This window comes from Varanus komodoensis, unplaced genomic scaffold, assembly GCF_004798865.1.
Source record: "Varanus komodoensis strain SLA01 unplaced genomic scaffold, ASM479886v1 scaffold8, whole genome shotgun sequence".
Classification (NCBI taxonomy): Eukaryota; Metazoa; Chordata; class Lepidosauria; order Squamata; family Varanidae; genus Varanus; species Varanus komodoensis.
In genome coordinates this window covers 24,305,753-24,328,692 of record NW_025336481.1, presented here as the reverse complement: position 1 = coordinate 24,328,692, position 22,940 = coordinate 24,305,753, and the positions used below count along the sequence as shown (strand labels likewise).

Here is a 22,940-nt window from a genome sequence, read left to right as displayed (position 1 = left end):
AAAAAACACATTGTATAGCTCCTTAACAACAACATTCTTAAATTAAGCCCATGAAGCCATAATGAAGAGCCGCAGTCCTTAAAGCACCCCACGGTAATCCACACAGCAAGTCGCAGCATCGATCTGTTTATGTTTTTCTTCTTCTCATGAGCACTATGTGTAGAAGGAGTCAGTGTCCTAGGAAGACCCATCTCTCCCACTGGTTGGTAAGCGGATTGCCTTCCTGCCACAGGCTGGTTTTGGATTACATCCACTATCCTACAGAGGGAGTGCTTGGCACTACCATCTGACCAGGTTTCCACTCCTCACAGAATCTGTAATCTCATATGGAGCTTTTCACTGAACTAGGGTGGAAGATACTTTTTCTCCTTATTCCACCTGTTATATTGGAACCAAAATGCCAATACACAGTGAGAAAATATGACCAGTAGCTTCCAATTAATTCAGGAAGTACCTTTTTTTCCTTCATGTAGACATCTTGTTGCCAACTCAGATTTGGAAAAAAAAGGATTTGTATCAGGTATGAGTCCATAAAGACAACAACAATTCTGCTTGAAGATAACTTTGGTATAGTTTAGATAAGGCAGGGCAGAGGCTGTTACTACTAGAGATTTAGTTTATCTCATGGAATGTATTTGCTTTTTTGGAAGATCGTTTTTTTCAAAAAGAAATAACTCCAGAGGTATCACATTTCAGGGTGGGTGATTTTACACATGATGAAGAAGGTGAATGGCTCTGTTGAAATACTTATGAACTATCTGGGCATAGACATAGTAATAAGCAATGTAGCACCAAGGGGCACTCCTGCACCTGCCAAGACCCCACAGCTTGCCCACCAGACCCCGGTGACCCTCTCCTCTGAAGCTGTGTTCTCCTCCTCCTCGTCTGACCTTCTCGGCTCCTCATTGGCAGCTGTGTCTCCAGCGAGGTTGCCTGGAGTTCCTTCCTTTCAAGGTTCTTCCCCAGGCCACTTCCTTTGCCAGCTATGTTACTCTCCTGGTTGAGGAAAGGGAGAAGGAACTCTTGTACCGTGGGATGGCCAAGTGAGTCTGGTGGCAATGGTGGTGGCAGCAGAGGGAGGGAAGTCGGAGGGAATCTGGGGTTGCAGGAGAAAGAGGCTAGAGGAGAAGCAGGGAAGAATGAGCAAAGAATGAGGAAAGTGTGGCCACAGCAGCAGGGAGCAATGGGAAGGAATGACATCTCAGGTGGGAGTAGGAGAAGGTGGGGTGAGAGGAGAGTGAGCGGCGATGCCTGCCACACCGAATGGAGGTGAGACCTTTCAGCAGAGTGTGGGGGATTCCTGGGGAGTCTGGTGGGGCTGAGTTCCCTCCTCCCAGGAAAGTTGAACACCCTTTTTGGAGCAATGGGGGGGAGCACTTCCTGTGTCTGCTGTGTGTGCCATCTTGTCTGTGAAATACATGTGTATTCATTGCATTTTTATACCCCTCAAAAGTTGAGGCTCTCTGGGCAGTTAACACAAGTTAAAGAAAACTTTAAAAGACACACACAGACACACACATGCCTGCACACACATTCATTTGAAAGAAGGAAATCATAATAGCAACTGTATGTGGAGAGATGATCAACTCTTTCCCTCACACACAACAAAAATCAAGTGCATATTCTGGAGCGAGTTTTATCTGATTTTATTTTCATATTCTTAATGAGTGTTTGAAATAATTCTTCTTTTTTAGAAAAGTTAGCCAGGTTGCTGGGTCATGTTCTTCTTTGTCTGCACCACAACCAGACCCCATGACCACCAATTTTGTCAGGGTGCCCACAGAATTCAGGAGTCCACAGCCCCGTAGTAGGAAATTGTGTGTCTCAAAAAATTCCCTGAGAAAATAAATGTGAATTTTCATGCAATTATCAAAAATTGCAAACTGCTGAAGAAACTGAATGGGGCAGACCTGTGAATGAATCCACATGAAACAAATACAGACTAAAGATAACTGATTCATTCACCCCAAATTTCTCATCCAAGTCTCTCTTTTCCTTTCCAGTACAGGAGACACTAAAAGCAAAGAGCATTTCAGGCACTGAGCTCCAGTTTTCTTTGATTTACTTCTGCAGCCACAAATCTCAGATCTTATACAAACATCCTGTAAGTCACTGGGTGAAGCGCTTCAGCTTGCCGCCTTGTTCCATCATCAAAGGACTACATCCCTTCCCCCCTCCCTCCCACTGTGGATTTAAATGGCCACAGCATGTACATTAAAATTTTTGTAGGATGCTCTTCATCTTAATGTTTAAGGAGGGTGGGCATATTATAACACATTTAAAGTTACTGGTCCCCAGTGAAGCATTTATCCAGCTTGGATCCAAGAACTACCTAGCTCTTCTTTTCTTGCCAGGACATGTAACTAAGAATGCCCATGAGTTGGAAAGCTATACTCGTAGCTTGGATTACTGAAGTTTAAAGCCATTCATATGGTTGAGCTATAAGATATTTCAGACAGAAAACACAATTCCCATTATGTGCATCTGTGCATGCACACAGACACACACATACATAGAAGTATCTATAAACCTCTGTTGCACACCACATATAAAACAGTCATTTAATTTCAGATCTTCAGTCATTTCTTCAGATGTTTGGCATACCCTTTATTTCCAAAGTTTATAATTAGGATCTATGCTAAAGTAATTGGCATTGTTCATCCTATCTGGATAATAAACCATGAACTGCTACAGTTCTGTTCTCAGGCTCTGAGCATCTCAGCTCAACTGAACTGCACAGATGTCATCTAACTCTGCTACCAATCCACCCAAACCGGCATATGGTTGCAAAAGTAAATGGTGCTTTGAAATTTTTTTGAAGATTTGTAATCAGGACTCTTGTATTCTTGGTAATGGCCAGATAATATGCAGTTAAGAGTTTATAACTACCTTTTTCTTCTATGGTTCTATAATAATTGTGAGTATATTGTGAAGGAAAAGGGATCAGATATACACCCATTTTATGTTCCATATAATCACCAGGACCCCCCACATAGGAAAAGGCACACATGAAAAAGAAAGCAGTTTTGAATGCTGGAGACCACCAAAGGGCATATCTGAATAGGTCATTTTGGAAGATCAACTGCTCCTCCTTAGCACCCATTCATTGCGACTTTCCTCAACACCCTTGCACCACAGAAGCACTGGAATTACAATTCCAGACAGTGTGATAGGGAAATAGCACACAGTCTGCATAGTCTCAGTGGGTGCTTACCACATTACCATCGCTTCTGCATTCCTGCTTTCCAAGCACCACATGGACCATTGCTGAGCAGATGCAACTTTTGGACATTTGGGAAGCACGAACCCTGCCTGATCGGGTTATTTATTCATTTATCTGATTCCTATACTGTCCAGTAGCCAAAGCACTTTGGAGAGTGAGCAACATTAATAAATACAATAATGTGCAATACAGAATAAAGCAACTCTAAAAATCATAGAAGAACATAAAAAATAAAACCACAGCTAAACAACTCAGCTGGTCCACACTGCTGGGCCTGCAGGGAACTGGAAAAACTCCCCCCTCCCCACTACCACCACCATGCGCTATTTGGAGTTGGTAAATGCCTCAGCCAGGGGGTGGTTGAGACTCACCTGGCACTGAAAAGATGGTGATGTTGGTTCCAGGTGAGTGTCAGTGAGATCATTCCAGAATCTTAGTTGTTGCCACCAGCCTTGTTCCCTTGGAGGTGGCTTTCAGAGGAGGACCTTGTACGCTGAGTGTATTGCCTGGGTGCATTGTGGTTGGAAGAGGCATTCTGTTAAGTATTGTGGCCCCAAGCCATTTAGGACTTTGTAGGTCAAAACAAGCACCTTGAATTGGGCTCAGAAGCATATAAGCAGCCAGTGCAAGAAAGTCAGAATGGAAGTTATATGCTCCAGTTATTAATCCTAATTATTAGTCTAGCTGCTGTGTTTTGCACAAGATGAAGCTTTCAAAAGTCTTCAAGAGCCGCCCCACAAATAGAGCATTGCAGTAATCTAGTTGACAGATTACAGAGTTTAGCTTATGAAGCCAAGCTATTCCTGTTCAGCTAGGAGCTTAGTTGGGCCACCAATGGAAGCTAGTAGAAGGCATCCCATGCCAGTGAAGCCACCTGAGTCTCAAGTGTCCTGTTCTGGCTCATTATGCATGATCTGAATTTGAAACCCAAACCAGTTCTCTAGCTTTGAACAAAAAAAATCAAAGCCCCCAGAAGAAAGTTCAGCTAGGGTCTTTTTCTTTTTTCCTAATTATTATTTATGTCAACTTTTTACCAGCACATTCTTAGGGCTGCCTAGTATGTGTAGAAATCCTTCCTGGCCTGTTTCTTTTTCAGCTTCAGTTGTCAAAGGGAGAACCTACCTGTTAATTGAAAGCACTCTTTGGGCCCACTTGGTCCTGGGTAATCCAGGTGTCCTTAGGCCATGGTTAGACAACCTATCTGCCTCCAGATATTTTGGAATAACTCCCAGTATAGCCAGTGGTCAGATTTTGGGGCTTGTAGTCCAAACAAACTGAAGAATACCAGTTTGTCCATCCCTGTCTTAGGCCTTCCCACCAGGGTTCCCCCCAGAAGCATGTGCAGGTCTCTGACATACCCACATACACACACTCACCATCAGTGGGGCAAGGGGAGTCTTCTCATCAGAAATATTTAGGCACAAGGGGCTTTATTGAACTTGCAGGATTAAAACCACATGAAGTAATTGGTTTATGAGAGCCAGTGTGGTATAGTGGTTAAGAGCATGGGACTGGGACTCAGGCGATCTGGGTTCTAGTTCCTGCTCAGCCATGGAGCCAACTGGGTGACTCTGGGCCAGTCACAGACTCTCAGCCCAGCCTACCTCACAGGGTTGTTGTTGTGGGGATAAGATGAATGGGAGAATGATGTAAGCTGCCTTGAGCCCTTTGTAGGAAAAAGGCAGGATATAAATTGGGGTGGGGGGGAGTAATTCAACAAAACAAAGGTATTTCATTTGTAAACCAAGAAAGAAGATAACAACACACATTCCAGGTGTTTTATTTATGAAAGCCTACCTTGATAGATTTGCTAATTAGCAGCAGGCTTTGAGAGAGACCAATCAAGACAGACTGCCTTATGAAGGGGAAGAGGATGCTATAGGAGGCCAGTATGCACTTTGTAGGTGTTGTGCTGCCATCTTGTGGCCTGTAACAATTGTGGTTATTATAATATACACAGTTCTGATACTAGTCATCAGTTTTGGATTATCTGTTTTAGCTGTAAGGCTGGAGAACCTGTAGAAATCTGAAGAAAGATAAGATGAGCTGGTCTTTTCACAAGCAATGACAGTTTTAACTCTGCACTCTGCCAGGTAAGATAAAACAACTTTCAGTTCCTGAATGGCACAATCCTGTGTATGTCTACTTAGAAGAAAGATTCTCTGTGGTCAGTGGATCTCACTCCAAGGTAAGGGCAACTTCAATTAAAGCAAGCCCATTGGAAACAGTAGAACTTGCTTCTGAATAGACATGCAAAGGATTTCATTGCACTTTTCGTTGATGAAACCTAATTAAAGTCCAAAGGTGCCATTACTTACAATTGCTGGGTGACAAGTTTCCCTTCCCTTATTACTATACATATGTAGTAATATTTGCATCATTGAAATAATTGATATCATTTCCCAGCAGCTGAGGGTGGGCACATTGGAGGTGGACCACTGGAAGTACTGAGAGGGTGTCTGTGGCACATTCACATGTGGCTGCCATTTTCTGCTTACTCATAAGCTATGGTGGCCTCAGCCAATCACAAAACACTCATTTTTTCAATTGACAAATAACATGCTTGAGAATCTAAGCACAAGGGGAAGCTAAGCTCATCTCTCTGAGGCACAGAACCACTTTTTTGCACCCAAATACAGATGGTCTTCATGAACAGCCTTTCACTTTGCAGTATGCCAGCCTGCAAGCTAAAAAATTAAAGTTTTAAAAATTAAAAGACATACAATAAAAATTAGAAAGGGCAGAGCAGCTCAGGAGGAAGCTATAGGTATGCTGGAGCCCAAGTGCCCTGCATTGGCGGTCTGGTGCTTAAGTGATCAATGAGTTCCTAAACATTCCATATTGTAAAGACTGTCCCAGGATAAATGATCGTTCTGGGAACACGGTATAGGGAAGGGGTCTCCTTCACAGCACCCTTTGGAGAGAGAATGGGAGGGAGAGATAGTGAGAAAGAAAGGAGCCAGGGAAAGAGAAAAGATCAGCCAGAGAAAGAGAGACAGACAGAAAGGAGCAGGAGGAGGCAGCATGAGTAGCGCGCACACACAGGGTGCACATTCATGCATGCACACGTTGGTGTGTGCTCCCGTCATTTGTGTGGTTAGCCCCCCACTCCACATGAACCCTGCAGGTAATTTGTGTTAGTGGCACAAAATGCCATGTGTACCCACAATCCCAAATAATGGTAGTATAAGTTGCAATGTGAAGCAAGGAAATCAGTTTGTGCTGGGGAGGGGATCTATTTCAGCCAAAAGAAACAAAACAAAACAAAACCATTTTCAATTTACATTTTTGGCAGAAGAAGAGCAATTATTTACAGATGGCAAATAATCATTTCAATCATAAGCTATCATGAGTTCAATTTTGTGCCTGCATAACATTCCTGTTTTTTAAAGGAAATAAACAGATCCAATCACAAAAGATAGAGCCTATTCATATTTGCAAACACAAGAAATGTTAGATTTCATAGATGGATGCACGCTACTAATATATTTCCAACACTGCTTTGTTGCCACAAAGCCCACCAATTTTAACCATCAGCTTCAGAGAACAGCCTTTGTCATCCTGTGCTATCAGACTATGCCATCTGCTGTTTTGGATGGAGGATAGCATAATTTTCAGTATTATATCAATATTATATTCAGTGCACTGTGTTACATGTGTATGCTGCATATGCAAGACAGAATACGTCTTTATCACTGTTTGTTTACCAGGAGCCTTTATGATCTTATTACAAAAGAATTGTTGCAGTCTTTATTAATGAGACTTCAGTGCCATCTGTTCACACAGCAGGAGTTTTAGATCCAAGCCAAAAGGACTTAATCTCCTGAATTTGGCTGGATTGTGCTCAGTGGTTGGCATAATCTATGGTTTTAGACAATGGACAAGTCCTGCTCTATTCCATAGCACCCTTCATTGTGCAGGGGCAGGGGGTGAACATCACCTTGAGGATTTCAGGAGATACTGAGCCACTGACATTTTGCTTTCAGGAACAAAACAAAATGGAACAAATGTTTCCAGCTTTGCGAAGCAAATAACTGAGTTTTCAAAAATCCAATATTATGTTCCAAATTCATCTTTAATGAGGCTAACTCTGAAATTTGCTAAAAGTAATATTAAGGAAAAAAAACTTCCACAGAGAAAAGTCTTTTGAACAGCTGGGGGAATTTGGGCTAAATCATACATTTAAAATCCTCAGATTTCATATTTCTTCCATGACCAAACAGATAGTCTAGTAATTCACCAGTCTTCATTTTTCCTATTGTGCTGTCTATTGAAATGACATTTAGAAATTACATATAGCCGATTTATAGTTTACCCGTTCTGTAAATTTAACTGTGCAGGAAGGTTGATGATTGTTTCATGGAAAGCAGGATCACCCAAGAAAGCAAGGACATGAATATGCAGTGCAGTATTGCTTGGATAAGGACAACTTTCCCCTGTGGGGGTGGTCCAGTTTCCCTGATCCTTCTTTCATCTGAAAATTGTGGTGCTTTGGGGAAGGGACGTAGCTCACAGCCTCCTTCGCACCCCACTTACCTATCTTGGAGTGTCAACCACCATCTCCTCCCATCTCCAAGCATTCTTCCAGCATCCTCTATAATCCAGCCCGTTTTTCCCTGTCCTGCACTGTCTACCAGCTTTGGTGGCTCTGTCAGGAGGATACTTTGGGCAGAAGTCCGAGAGCCCATTGAATGAACTGAGCAGAAGTGTCCCTGGCTGGCTTACCATCTTTTGAAGTGAAGTGACCTCTTACTAGCACCAGTGACAAAGGTCTTGGTGTGTCATCCCTTCCTGGAATCCCCCAGCTACAGCTGAGCCTTGGACTGTCTCACCAAGCCCCGAAGTCTGCTAAACGCAACTTCCTCTCTGACACTTAACACTTTCCTAAACATGTCTACATATTTGGTAGAGCATCTGTACCTAAATTTGATATAGTACCTGAGGCCCAGCCTCTACCTCAAAGGCATATACTTGGTGTGAGAAGAGCTCTGGTCATCACCCATTTCCCTTTTCCTCAGCGTATTTTCTCCATGCTAGTAAAACAGATGTTAGCCTGGGTGAGGGAGGCTGCTAGCCCATCTCCAAAGCCCTTGTCTGCCAACCACTCTACCTCTCTCAGCTTCTCCAAGTCAGTTCCTTTAGCGTCAAGAGAACAGATTCATTTCCTGTGGGTGAGTAACTCACTGCACCAAGCTCCCACACACCCCTGCGTATCATACACATGACTCTCTGTGCAATAGCCCCAGACCTATATTTTCACTTTTTTTAATCCTGTATTTCACCCTTTTATGTTTTATTATGTAAATCTTTCTTATTGAGGCATAGCATAAAATATCTGTGATAAATATATTGATACGTTTGCCATGCAAATCCCATGCAAGTCTCTGTCTGACTTTCAACTGAATATTGTGGTGAGTTGACTAGGCACTTGCTTTTTCTGGAGTTTCTCCTCTTACATTGCACAAGCTTTCCCCAGTCTGGCATTCTCCAGATGCCTTGGACTGCAGCTCTCACACTTCTCAGAAAGTACAGGAATGGCTCACTGGGAATTACAGGAGTTGCCCTCCAACATATCTGAAGGTTAGATGTCAAGTCTTGCTCCCCTGAAACACCAACAGACCAGCACATGTTAAAATCAATTGTAAATTATTTTTATTGTGACAAGATAACAACACAATATCTCAAGAGTCAACAGCCCAGAGACTTCACACCATTCTCAGATAACAATGTGGAAACCTAAGACAGGGTTATAAAATCCAACATCAAATTCCAAAACAATTCAACCTAGAGTTAGGAACAGTCTGGCAGATGGGATCCTAAAGGCACGGAATTCTAGGCATATAGAACTTGAGGTGTCAGGTGTATATTCCCAGGGAAGGACCCAAAAGCATGGGAGTCTAGCTAAGTCAAAAGTCCAGGGCTCAGCTGCAGCTCAAGCACAAGAGTTTTCCAGTATCCAAGGAGCTATTTAGCCTCTGCAGTAGCTTTTAAACAGAGGCAGCCTGCCTAGAGCTCTTAGGCCCCGCTATACCTGCAGGAAATAGATTTTATCCAATACTAGTCTAAATAAGCCCCCTTCATTTTGGTAGGTCTACCCCAAGTAGAACTAATATTGGACAAAACCTGTGGGCAGCATCCAGCACTTCTGCTTTGTTCACACTGTTGATGTGTCACTAGCATAAACAGTAGTGTGCCATTAACATCAGAACATACAAAAAGCCACGCTGGATTGCACGTCCATGGTCCGTGGAATGGTCCATCAAGTCCAGCACTCTGCGTGCCCAGTGGCGAGACAGTTGCCCACAGGATCCCTCAAACAGGATATGGGCACAACAGCTGTTGCAATAGGAATTCCCAGAAAATCCGGCATGCCCGTATTTGCTGCTGATATACTGGTAGAGGTCACTTGCATTAGTGGTGCCTCAATACCGTAAGCAGACTAGCAGTGTTTGATACTGCCCACTGTTTTTAGGGGAGAGCCCCTGAGGAAGGGTACAAGAAGCCATTCTCATGAGGAATGTGCTTGTTCAGGAGCCATGAAATGATGACTGACTGTTAAGGGAGACTGGGAAAGGGAGAAGGGAATACCATGGAACGACTAGAATCCTGAACATTATGCCACTACTGCTCCAGCATTTTGTTGCAGGCCCAGGTTATCTGATTCATAATTAAAGATTCCATAGTAAATTTTATGTCTACCTGCACCTCCTTTTCTTTCTTTAAAGGGCCATTCATTACAGCAGGACACCCCTATCTCAAGGATCCCAACGTGTATCTAGACTATCAAATCCCACTTGTCCAAATTGGAACTTTAAAAAATGATACTCAAAACCAGGAGGTAGGACCATACCCTGAAAGGAGTCCCATGTGACCCTGACAGCGAGCAAACAGAAGCACTGGAGAGTTAATTCTGGTGTTCCTTCCCCAGTTGTCCACTGCAGACCTGTGTACAAGATGAATTGCACATTTGCTCCAAATGCCAGGTCAAGTGAGAGCACTGCCTAGCGGGTGCTAGGCAATGTGGGCTGTGTTAGTAAGCATGCCTGTGGGTTGCCTGGTCACCAGAGTGTGCCTTTTGCGTCCCTGGACCTGGCAGTAAAGGAGAGGGAGTGTTCCTGGGGCAGGCAAACAAAATAAATAGGGGACTAACATTAGTTGCAAGGCTTGCAGGCAAAGAAATGGGCCTCCGATTATCTTTTAATCTATTACAACCGCAATCTTATGAACACTTAATTGGGAGCAAGTCCTATTTAATTCAGTGGCATTTACTTCTGGATAGGCATGAACTGAGTTGCACCATTAGCTGACATGGCCCTTTCACAAAAACTGATTTCCTAAATTATTATTATTGCTATTTTTATTATACATCTATATATTGTCTTATTTTCTAATAAGTCATTTACAACTGGGTAAATTAACAAAATCCTTAAACAATTTTTCTAAGGAATGTAAATCAATAAAATATTTAAACTAATACATAATTTCAAATCCTGTGCCTTTCACCCTTTCGAAATGCCATGAGTGTGAACTAATCCTCTTACATGAGGGAGTGAAGATTGAGAGCATCTCAGGAGAAAGCACTTTTTTTGGTTCCTGACATTACAAGCCTCTGCATGTAATGATGTCTTCAACTGCATCTCTCCTGCATATCTTAATATCAATTCCCAACCCATTTTTAAAACACGACTCAAACTCATTGGATTGGATCCAGTCCTAATGATATAATAGTACTAACCTTAGTCATGACTAACCTAAGTCCCATTGATTTCAGTAACTGTAAATATGACTAAATCTGTAACTAATCAATTGTTTAGGGAAAAAAATTGGTGAAAATAAGAAGTCTGTGAGCTTAATGCATGAAAGTTGCATCTATGTTGGGGTGAATATGCACATGGAAAACCATTCATAAGGAGCACTTAAAAAATTTGTAAGTAACATTCCAAACATTAATCCTGCTCTGACATGGATTTCATCCTAACAAAAAAGCTGATGAAATAAATTGTTCTATTGCAATGCTTGAAACTGCATCAATGTTCCAAAACACAGCAAATGGTTCCTCAGACAGTATCAGACTGGAGACACTTGGTTGATCTTACAAGGTGTTTGGCATTCAGCTGGAACTGCTGAAGTTGAAATTTCTTCTTCTGGTTTTGTGAGAATGACTTGACCACAGGTTATGAACTCAACTGCACACTCACGAAACTGAACAAGAAAAAGTTAAGAAAACAATGTTACGAGTGTTTGGCACCATGGCTAAATAGCATCGCTTTCTAGTATAATCCTAAATTGCATTATCTAAGGTAATTCAGGAACAATATTCTAGATCCTTTGGGCAGCATGTTTTGACCCATTCTTGGTTCAATTTGGCTCTTATTGACATTTCATTCTCAATTATCACCTATTTTGTTAATAGAAAAAGTGCTCAATTTCTCTCCACTTCTGTTTCCCACCTACCTAAGGAATCTGTGTGTTTTTCCCCTTAAGGACTGCAATAGATCTAAGCAGCAGATGGATTATATATTTTCAAAAACAGTTTTGAATGCCTGCTGCAGCCTCTTTCTATGTTTCATCTTAAGACTGTGAGTAAAGGCAGAAACCACAATTTCAGCCTCAGGCAGCTTTCCTCCTGCTTTCTTTGATTACTATCTAGCCTGATGAATAGTTTGCACACTCTTTTGTGAACTCTATTGCTTGCTTAATATGCATAATATTTATTTATTTATTTGAAACATTTGTATCCCATCCTTCACAACAGCTACTCAGGATGGCTTACAAGCTTAAACCAACAAAGATAAAAACAATCTATAGTACAATAGAAATAAATAGTGATAATAAATACAGCCAGTAAAAATACAATCGGATTCAAATTGATTGTATGAATAAGAATCTTGAGATATCTATGCTTTAGTCAAAATAGAGATAGAGACCCTCTGGCACCCCCAATGTTGCTGAATTCTAACTCGCATCATCTCTACTCCCCACAGAGTTGTAATCCAACAACACTGGGAGGGAGGTGTAAGCTCCCTTTTTCCAAGCTATAAACTTTCACTGCAATTTCACATTCTGACATCCAAAACCAGGCACCCAGATTGATTTCTATTAGTACCATCACCTAATTATTTATTTTCAGATTTTCCTGTTGAATAGGGGTTTCTTGGCTGAAAAAAAAAACCAAAAAAAGACCTTAACCAACTTAATTGGTCTTACACACTGGAACAATCAAAGGCGGATGGTGGACCCTGGTGGCTCTCAGGGACAATCACATGGTGCATCCATTCCTGGTTGTAGTTCAGACTTATTAAGGAGCTAGCTGTGGTACTGAACATTGGTTGATCCTAGCATTCAGGACCATGGACAGCTCCTCTAAAAGTCAGACTGCCATCCAAAGTGGATACATTGTTCCACTGACATTGGAGTTACTAGCCTCCATTATGTGAGGTGGAAATGGCATCCCTATTCGATGTATTGATGCTTACCCCATCACCAATCAAAAGCTTGTTCTCCCACAACTAAAGCCACATCCTGCCTTTGGCAAATGAAACAGAACTTTCATCCCAGCCTTTTCTTGACTTTGTAAAGCCTAAGAGCCCTTTGCTTTCATGATTGCCAGCCTAATTGCACAGGCCATAAAAGGACATCAAAGCTGCACTGACAGTATTTCAGTTGTGGGAATAAGTATTTTTATTTATGGCATCTAATGACCCCATGCTTGCTAATGGCCGCCACTCCATAACAGAAGGGGCTGGGTTAGGTGTGAACATCCCAGAGCAATGGCATATAGTGCCACCAGTGCCAACAGTGAGACCACTGTTTCAGACCCTAAACTCTCTGCCACTGGCTGGGGACACTGGGCCAATTGTCAGAGCCATTGCTACTGGGAACAAGAGGTTGCCATTATCTCCCTTGCAAGTATCTCCTTTGAGTGCTGGCTGAGGCTGCATTCCAGTGGTAGGTGAGGCAAAGCAAAGGGACCACGTTTTTCTGCCAGGAACTATCCCTCAGGAGGGGAATTCCAAGCTTTTAGAATGGGGGGGGGGGGCAGTGAAAAATCCTGGCAACCACTCAACAATGGGGGATCGAGCCAGGGGAAGGAGGTGTGGCTGTCTAGGGCCCTCAGAGGGCCTGACTGGAAGATCAGACAGGGTGGACTTGGCCTGCAGACAAAAAAGAAACTAGGAGATACCTGAGGGATAGATTTCTATCCAAGGCTGTATCATCAGCACTGTTGAGGAATCAGCTGAATTATGTTGACCAAACTGTGGCATCATATATATGACACAAGAGGTAATACAGATAAACTGGAAACTATTGATAAGATAACAGTATAGATAATGTTGGCATACTAGCTATACCAAGCACCTCTTTCCCATTATGTATGCAGTCTTAGTCCAGGTAAGGTACACAATCCTACTTCTGGATCTGGGATCCTGTTGCCTTGGAAGACTCTGACCAAGAAGGGGATCTGCATGGGAAAGTCTGTTTTTGTGTGCAGAATGCCCTTGCTGGACAGGATGCTTGTGTGAGCACTCAGAAAGTCTCTAGAAAAATTATTCTAAAAACCAAAGAGACACGTGAAACTAGACTAAGGCTACCCAAGAAGGATCTCACAATAACCAGCAAATTTGAAGTTGACAACCAATTTGTGATACACAGATGAATCTGCAGGTTGGATTCCACTCCATTCCATTCCTCCCATACCTTACCAACAAAAGATACAATTCCAGGAATACCTGTTTGTTCAAGAAAATGTAGATAATGGGGTTATATACTGGGCTGGTCTTTGACAGATAAGTTGGAATGGTTGCAGCCAGAGGTGAAATGTGCAGTGCTGGGTTAAAGACGACAATGAGAGCAAAGACCGTGTAGGGTAGCCAGCAGATCAGAAAAGCCACCACCATCACAAGCACCATCACTACTGCTCGGAACTCTTCTTCTGCACTACTCTTTCCTCCCATTTGTTCAATTTTCTGGTTTAGCTGTCAAATCAAAGCAGCAGCTGTCATTCCAGAAATCATGGTCTCACGTTCATCCTAGGTCTACCGTTGCATCTTAATGAATAAAGCGTGCTGTGCACCATATATAAGGTTCATGGAAATGAAAATTTTCTGGCAGGCAATTGCTCTTTTTGATGCTTGGACATCTCTTCTGTTAGCTGTGATTGTTCTTGAACTGCTCTTATTTATTTTTGTTCTCATTATGGCTTCTGTTGTTTAAATGTTGCTACTTTTTATTTTGATTTTATGCTGCAAAGTACTATGAGGACCCCTGGAGGGCAGAGAACAGCAACACTGGTTTCAATAAACCCAGGCAGTATGTACACACAAAGCTGTTAGGACCAGTCTTACAGAAAGCTTATTTGTGTATGATGAAACCAAAAAGAGGGAAAAGAAAGTTCTGGTACTGTTTGAATGATAGGCTATTAGACAGCACACTAAAGGCATTTTACTCTATGAGCTGAAAACTAAATTTAAAGCCGGTCTTAGGATCAAATGGTGTGATCTTCATATCAGTCTGGAATTTTTTTAGGACCAATTCTAGATGGGTCACCATTCTGATATTTGAAAAAATGGACAGAGCAACCCTATAGCCACTAGACAGAGAGCAAGAGGGTTATCCAGAGACCCAGCACCAAATTTGGAAAACAGCTCTGACTGCAGGGGTCGGAGGGGTACAATCAGTCTCAGACAATGTATCATTAGGCATTATTTATATAGCAGTATGCATGTTTTTGAAGCACAACTTTTAAAGTATTTGCATGTTTTTGCAGAGTGCTTTCAGAGAAGTAGGAGCATGGAAATAGTCAGACATCTTATGGGATTTCGTTTAAGTTAGGCATTAACACCAGGGGCAAACTGGCTTGTGACAGAGAAGTATGGGGTTCCATTTATTAGCAATGAGAAATGCATGCACATAGAGTCTAGTACGTACCCCATGCAGTGATCTAATGACATTGCCATAAGAAAATCCAATTATCAGAACAGGAATCAAGAAGCAGCACAGGAAGTATACAATGAGATAGCTGTAGTTGTTCCAAGATCTTTCTTCCCATCCAATGGAACATGAGGTCTGCACTCCTTCAGGACCATAAGAACTCCAGCCAAAAAGTGGGACCACCGCCCAGAAGAGACAGAAAATCCAGATAAAACCAAGTAACTGATAACCTCTCTTAATGCTCATCTGGAGAGTTCCCAGAGGCTGGCATACCACATTGTATCTTTCATAAGCTAGAATTGTCAGGGACCAGAGAGAAACGATTCCTAGAAAAATAGTAAGAAGGGCTAAAATGCTAAGAATCATCAAATTACATTATGTCAAATTCACTGTTTTCTTCAACTTTCACAAGAAATGATAAAAGAACTTGAGATATCTAATTTGTAAGATACAGAGAGGTTCCACCAGGGTGAGAGCAACATCATGAAAATGTTGGAATATTTACAACCCCTTAAGGTTTATTAAAATAAATTAATGTATGCCTTATTCTAATATCTATATTTTTTCTTACTGATTCATCCATAGTACAATCTTCCAGTCCTTCAGCTTGAAGTTTAAGGAACATACTTCCTATTAAAACTGCAGTCCTATAGGAATAATCTCTACTGATATCAGAAGGACTTGCTTCTGACCTGTACATGTGTCAGAATGAGCTGTGTCTAAACTTAAAATTGCATCTGTGCAATCTAGTCCTGTCCTTATGCAGAAAGAACCAATCAAATTGATACTAGTAGCACTTACTTTTTAAAAGTCTGTGCATTTTCACATGCTTTTGAGTATCTGCTTAGAAACTGAAATCAGTTGCTTTAATCCCAATATGGATGGAATCAAGTGGTAACAGAAAATTGGTAAAAGGCTTACAGTTGCAACCTAAATGTTCTTATGTGGGCATAATTGCAATTAAATTCAAGGGAATTTATTTCTGAGTAGACATATATAGGATTGTGCCCTCAGATCAGTGCCACTATCTATATTTGCCAAATATTTTAAATTTTTTAACTGCAAGACCTGCTTAGCTTAACATAATAGAACCCAATCAACTGCCAATCAAGAGGAAAGTAAGCATTTAGCTTTTATTGAACTATGTTGATTTTCTCCTAGATTTAGTATGTTGAGCTGTTGTTTTTCTAATCCTTGCTATATTTTAAATGTTCTATTGATGATGAGGAGGAGGAGGAGAAGGAGAAGATAACAGCAGTAATAATCATTACTTTGCTTACCAAAATAATTGACTGCAAATCCCTGAAAAGTGCAGAACCTTTGGCCAAGGAAGAAATATCCATGGTAGTTTGTAGCTATGACGATTGTGGTGCCGCAGAGGGACATCAAAAGATCTGAAAAGGAAACATTAAGAATAAATATGTTGAGGGGATTACGGAGCTGAGGATTCTTCAGAGTTACAGCAATAACTAAAAAATTATTAAATATTGAAAATAGTGCATTGAGAAACATCAGGAAAGCCAAGACTCCATATCCAGCTCTTGGGAAAATTGTAGGTCTCACTGTAGTACTCTCAAATGGCTCAGCTGCAAGAGAACTACCATTCCCCATGATGGCTGGACCCAGAACTACAGGGTTTGCTATAATACCTAGCAAACAGGGATCTTCTTATTCGACAGCTACATGGAGGGTGGGTGTTTTTTAAAGGAGGTAAGTCCTTGGATTAGAGCAACAGCTGCTTTCTTTTTTCAAGGGTGCCTTTGTTGCATTCACTGATGAGTAATAAGCAATTAGTCTCCTAATAGGATTATACACAAAACAACAGTGATCTCCAGTTGACAGTATATCTCTCTGAAGAATTCAATAGCAGTCTTTATGATACTAATTTTGAAAATATTTGAGAAAGAACTAAGAATGGGTACCACCAATTTATAGGTTTGTCCAGAGCATCCTCTAGTTTCATTTAATTTTGTGATTTTAAAAGAACCATCTGGTCCTTTTACATTTTATGATGTAACCTAGCATTTCTGACAAGAGGAAATTAAACTGTTTAAATGTTTTGTGAAGAGAGAGTATATTTAAATATCAGAGCTGAGATTCCTGATAGCTTTTGCATCCTTTTTGGGCACAAAACAATACATTCATTTATGGTGCAAGGCTATGGCTGTTAGATATAGTCTAGATGGCCATAGGTTTATTCATAGTCCCAGCTCCAACCTCAGAAACTTGCTCCATAGTTTGATCTGAGACTCCAACACAGAGCGCCTTCCCTCGTCCCGCACTGCCCTTTCTGGAAACACACCCCATCTGTGAACCTCTGGGTGGGCAAGAGCCAAGGAGAGGACACAGCCAGCATCCACAGTATCCAGTGGTACCTCAGCCTCCTTTCCTCCTGCTCTAGACAAAAGCTTTAGACAGCTAAATTGGTGATTTAAGGGCACAATCCAATGTTCTTTAATTCTAACCAACATATTCTTATATACTCTTCTATTCCAAATATTCTTCCAATCCTTTTCTTTTATTTCACCTACCTCCATTTCCCAAATTGATTTAAACTTTTTGTCTGATCCCCTAACTCTATTAATATTCTATAAATTTGAGCAATTCTTCCTTTACTTGTATATTCTTCCTTAATCTCGCATTCTTTCACAATTGTTTCAAATTTTGTTAATTGACTTTCTTCCTCTTTAAATTTTTCCTCCATCTTTATCCATTTTTCTGATTGTATTAAATTAAACCAATTTGATTCAGCCTCTGCCAATATACTCCTGAATTCTGTTATATTTTTTATCTTATTTTTCCAATCTTACAATTTATATATATATGATTATTTTTTAATTTATTATCCAATCCTTTGATTCTATTTTGGGGAATTTCTCCATTTTGACCACTGGTGTTAACAGAGAAATTCCCAGAATTAGCTGCTGTCTCGATTTTTCCCATATTTCCACTGTATTTTTAAAGAAGGGATTTTGAATTCTCTTAATAATCTTTTTATATCCTTTTTAAACCAGTATGTCTTTAAATAATCACCTATTTCCCTTAATTCTTTTAATTCAATATCACGCCATATTAGTTCTTTACTTTAAGCTTTGTTCTTTACTTTGTTCTTTACTTTGAACTATCTTTAACTGATTTGCAACCCAATACATTTTAACATCTGGAATACCCAGTCCTCCCTTTTTTGTGATTCATACCATAGTACTTTACTTATTTTTGCTCTCTTCCCTCCATTACAATAAACCTCCAATAACCTTTGTATTTGATCATAAAACTTGATTGGAATCATCCAAAACACAAAATTAATCTTTGGCAGTATTTTCATTTTTATTACTGCTATTCTTCCAAATCATGATAATTTTACCTTTTCATATTTTGCTGTTTTATCTTTTATATCCTTATTTAACTTTTCATAATTTTTCTTCCTTAGTTCTTGCCTATCTTTTGGAATATCAATTCCTAAGTATCTAATACTATCTACTATTTTTAATTTATAGTTTTCTTTTAATACATCCAATTCTTCGCTATTATGATTATATAACATCATTTCTGATTCTTCCCAATTTACTTGAAGAATTTTGACCCTGATTATTGTCTTGTTGAATTTGCTGGGATCTTTAAAAAAACCTGCTTTTTCATTGCATACCAGAGTAGCTGCTGATACTTCCAGACAGAAATGGTTCTGGTAGCTTTGCTCCAGTAATGTCCCAGTTAAAAACATCATGCTGGATATTTCTGGCCACCATCTTATTGCCATAAAATTGTCACCATCACACGACTTCTCAGAAAAGAGGGACCCATGCCCTGGAACGCTTTCCTTCAACACTGAAACACTGCTAAACTCTTGGTGTGAACTGAAGGAGCAATGAAGTTTGTGCAGAGTGTCTCTGACAGGCAGAAGAGAAAAGGGCAGGCTTGATCAAGTTCTGGGATTCTAGAGGAGCATAAAGTTTATTTTCACATAGTTATCTGACAGCTTTTGCATGGGCTAACAGAATACAAGATTTGCTTGTCTAAATGTTTGAACTGCACCCATGTTCTTTTAGTGTTGCATAGAACTGTGCATGCTGTAATCATTTTAAAAGCCCTGGAATAAAGAAATGCACTTGAAAAGAGTGACTGGCGTACAGAAGTTTACATAATCACACATTTAATTCTACCATTAAAACTTGTTTACATTTCAGAGATGCCTTTATAGTACTTTAAATGTGCATGATGCAATTTCAATCTTTCTCAGATATTTGACATTTTCAGTTGCTATGGTACTTTTTTCTTTTCTCTTCCTTGGCTCATGATAACAGTTTCAAAGGTAATGCAAAATTAGGAGAGGGTTGCCAAATTGTGCTGAATATCCAGATAAAGAGCAAAAAGAGCAAATTCTTTAAACAAAGAAGTTCATTAGTTCTGTTGCCACTGCTTTATATGCAAACACTACTCATGCCCTGTAGTGTATGGTATAGTTTAGGACAAGTATGTACATACACACCTCTATTTCCTAGATAATTCCTTTTACTTTAACTGAACAAATCACCTCCCGTTTCCAATTCGCCTTCGTGTTCACTCCCAGTGATTTTTGGTATGACTGGGAAATAGCAAGGAGAGATGCTAGGTAGACTTGGGTTTGGATGATCATATCTCAGCTTAAGTCAAGGTAGGCACAGCCTTTGGGGCCATACAGCCCAGATGCAGAGAGCTTCGTGGGTACCCTTTGTGGCTCCCTTGCAATAGCAGCAAACAGACCAGAGGCCCTTTCCCAGGTTGCCCAAACCAAAAAAACCATAGCTACCAACTTCAGAACAAGCCCAGTTTAAACCATGGTCACCCTGTTCAGATGAAATGACAAACTGGCTACTTGAAGATGCCCCAGTTTCAGGGTGGCTAGAACAGTCCTCCATTTTTTAGGGACTTTCAGAGGTCTTGAGATGCCTGCCAACAGCAAGCAGCTGTGAGCAAGCACTGAACTCACCTAGTCATTCTTTACAGTGGTGAGATACGGTGCATTTTTATCCATGTTAGCTATTCTTTATATATTTGCACTATTCATATCAATGTGCCTATGCAAATGTTGTATAAATTGTTGTCCTCAATAGTCCTCTTTTTAGCTACAAGATTCTATCCTTTAGGGCACCATGTAATTGGCCACCCTACTTGATTTGTTTGCCAGCTCACATGAAGGGGCTGCATGTGATTTTATCTTCTTTAAATGTCAACAGAGTTTTTTTTTCTTTTTCCCTGTGCATGTAGGGAATCTCCCAAATATGTAAAAACAATTCCTTGTCCCTTGGTGAACCCAGTTCACTCTGTGACTGGCAACTTGCTATTAGATGAAATGGTGAGTTAGATTTAATGATAACCTCATTTTAAACTAAAGAACAAGGCATTCAAAAATCAACTCTATGGGTGTAAAGATTAATGTGCTTTGCTGAGCAAATGGCACCCCCGTTAAAAAACGTTGTCCAAAGTTAGAACTTCTTTCTACCCTTCCCAAGTGAAAAAACAGAGTTGGTTGAGATGTTGTGTGAGTAATGCATAGCTTGCATACACAGCCTGCATAATATAACACATGGAAACCCTGCAAAGAATTTGTTCTACTGAAAGGTCTGACAGGTTCAACATCAGTTCTAAGATCAATCCGATGATGGTTGCTGTTTAACTGGACGCTCCAATAGCTGGGCCTCGCTGCGCCAAGTGGCTGTCAAGGGTGTTTTAATGCTTAGGGCTAGCCCAGGCACATCTTAGCTAAGAACAACATTACACAGTATTCATAGAAGCCAGCCCTACACAAACCAGCTTAGGTATATTCCTGCCAGCAAGCTGAGGGCAAATAGCAGTACTGGCCCATGGAGATGTTGTTTACATCCTAGCTGTCTGTCGGACAAGGCGTTTACTAGTAGCAGCTCCCAATTTTTGACTGTTGTTCCACGCTTTGTCCCTATTTTTGGAGTTTTATCTCATTCTATTTTTTAATATGAGAGTTGCTAATCTTGTGCTTTCCCAAGATTCAGCTACTTCCCCCAAATCTCCAGCAGTTCAACTTGCTGGGGAGTGTGGAGGCAGCCTGCCTCTAAAGTGTGTGTGTGTGAATGAAGCTTCCCCAGATGTCACTCAGCTTGTTGGCAGACAGCTCCCATCATCCTCACCCAGCATGGCCATTGCTTGTGCCGAGTGACACGTTATGGAAGTTATATTTTATATGCATGGCAACATGCATCCCTCTATGTTGTCAGTGTTGTTTTTGGCCACTAGTAATGGTAAAACCCTCTCAAGGAAGTAATTATAATTAATGTTTTCATTTAGCACCATCCAACAGCCAAAGCTCTCTAAGTGGTTCACAACACGAACGTATACACAAATTATACAAATAGGCAATAAGGATATAATAAAACAGTATAAAACACTATAAAAACACATTTTGCCACAGATTATTGAAATGGCAGCAAATAGAGAGGGGTCTTCCATCCCTTTCTGAAGAGTTGAAAAGAAAGCACTTCTACCATTAATGCCAGATAAAAGTCAATTCCATGGAAATCCTCTCTGGACATTGATCCTGCTGGGTGGGAGGTGATAGAAACATAGAAACAGAGTGAGTCCTGGGCCATCTAGTCTGACCCCCGGCTCCAGCTGGCTCCACTCATGGCATGCCTACCATGTGTATGTCCAGCCTGTCCTCGAACACCCTCACCGATGGGGCTTCAACCATGGGACTTGTGGGTCTGCACATCTAAGGGCAGTCCTTGTTTGCCATTTCTAACACCACAATTGCTGAGTTAGGAAGGAAGGAAGGAAGGAAGGAAGGAAGGAAGGAAGGAAGGAAGGAAGGAAGGAAAAGGGGCACACAGTGTATCCATCCAGGAATCTGGGTCAAATCCATAAACACAAATGGAAGAATTACCACTAGCAATGAATTCGCTCAGAGTCATCCCATCAGCAAGAATAAATTGTGATGTTTAGAAAACACCTCCCTGGTGCTCCAAGCTGAGGTGAGTTTTGAAACCCAGGGGTGTCATATTTCTCTGCTCACACTTATCACCACTACGCTCTTAGCATCTCTAGAATAATATGCTGGTATTGCCAATCCAGATAGTGGTGATCTTGCTAAATAAGCACAGGAGCACTATACCATCGTAAGCAGAGGAAGTTCTTGTGTGATTGTTGTGTCACCAGCACAACAATCACACACTCATGCCTATATATGCAAGCCACCTATTCTCACCGGGGAAATGGGGTGGGTTAGCATCATATTGTAGGACAATTTTAAAAGGATGTCATCCTTAAGCATATAATAAACTTATTTGTGTCAAGAGACAGCAAGGAAAAGCCACAAAGTAAAGATGGAGCTGCTCTAGTGGTAGTTTTAGTCACAAAGGGAAGACCAGGAACTGGCACATCTTCCCTAATGCCAGGATACCTGATGACCTTTCATTTGCTTTTTTGTTTCTCCCCTAAGTACATCCAGCTTGCCAAACAGTGATCCACAAATCTGGATAGAAAAAAAGAAAAATTGGAGGCAAAGGGAGTTAAACCTTTCCAACGAGCAAAGATCATCAGTTACACACTAAGGCAGATCATGTTACCTTCTGCAAACTAGCTTGTTCTCGCCACTTCCCTTTGGACTGTTGAGATAAAGAAATCCCATGGAAACATACAAAGAGGAAAAACAAGTTCCCTCTTCTTGCACTCAGAAAGGAGACTTGGGAAGAGAAAGGAGGAGTTTGGCTTCAGGGTGAAAAGGCAGCAAAGCTACCAGAATTTTCAGCTGTTCTTCTGAGCAACTTCAACGTTCTAT

At 40.9% G+C, this 22,940-nt stretch overlaps 1 protein-coding gene across 3 annotated transcripts in view; it reads right to left on the bottom strand.

The window, feature by feature from the left end:
• Positions 1-7,282: 7,282 nt before the first annotated feature.
• The window catches only part of LOC123036311 (opsin-VA-like), a 17,527-nt gene continuing 1,869 nt past the window's right edge, over positions 7,283-22,940 (bottom strand). For 2 of the 3 annotated variants that reach the window (XM_044455460.1, XM_044455461.1), the window contains 5 exons: positions 16,435-16,548; positions 15,152-15,480; positions 13,954-14,199; positions 11,320-11,425; positions 7,283-8,826 (listed from right to left, as the gene is read on the bottom strand). In XM_044455460.1, coding sequence (XP_044311395.1) covers positions 8,510-8,826; positions 11,320-11,425; positions 13,954-14,199; positions 15,152-15,480; positions 16,435-16,548 — 1,112 coding nt within the window. In that variant the 3' untranslated portion in view covers positions 7,283-8,509. Of the gene's footprint in view, positions 8,827-8,855; positions 11,426-13,953; positions 14,200-15,151; positions 15,481-16,434; positions 17,153-22,940 lie in introns of those variants that run through there. The other variant, XM_044455463.1, reaches the window with a different exon arrangement.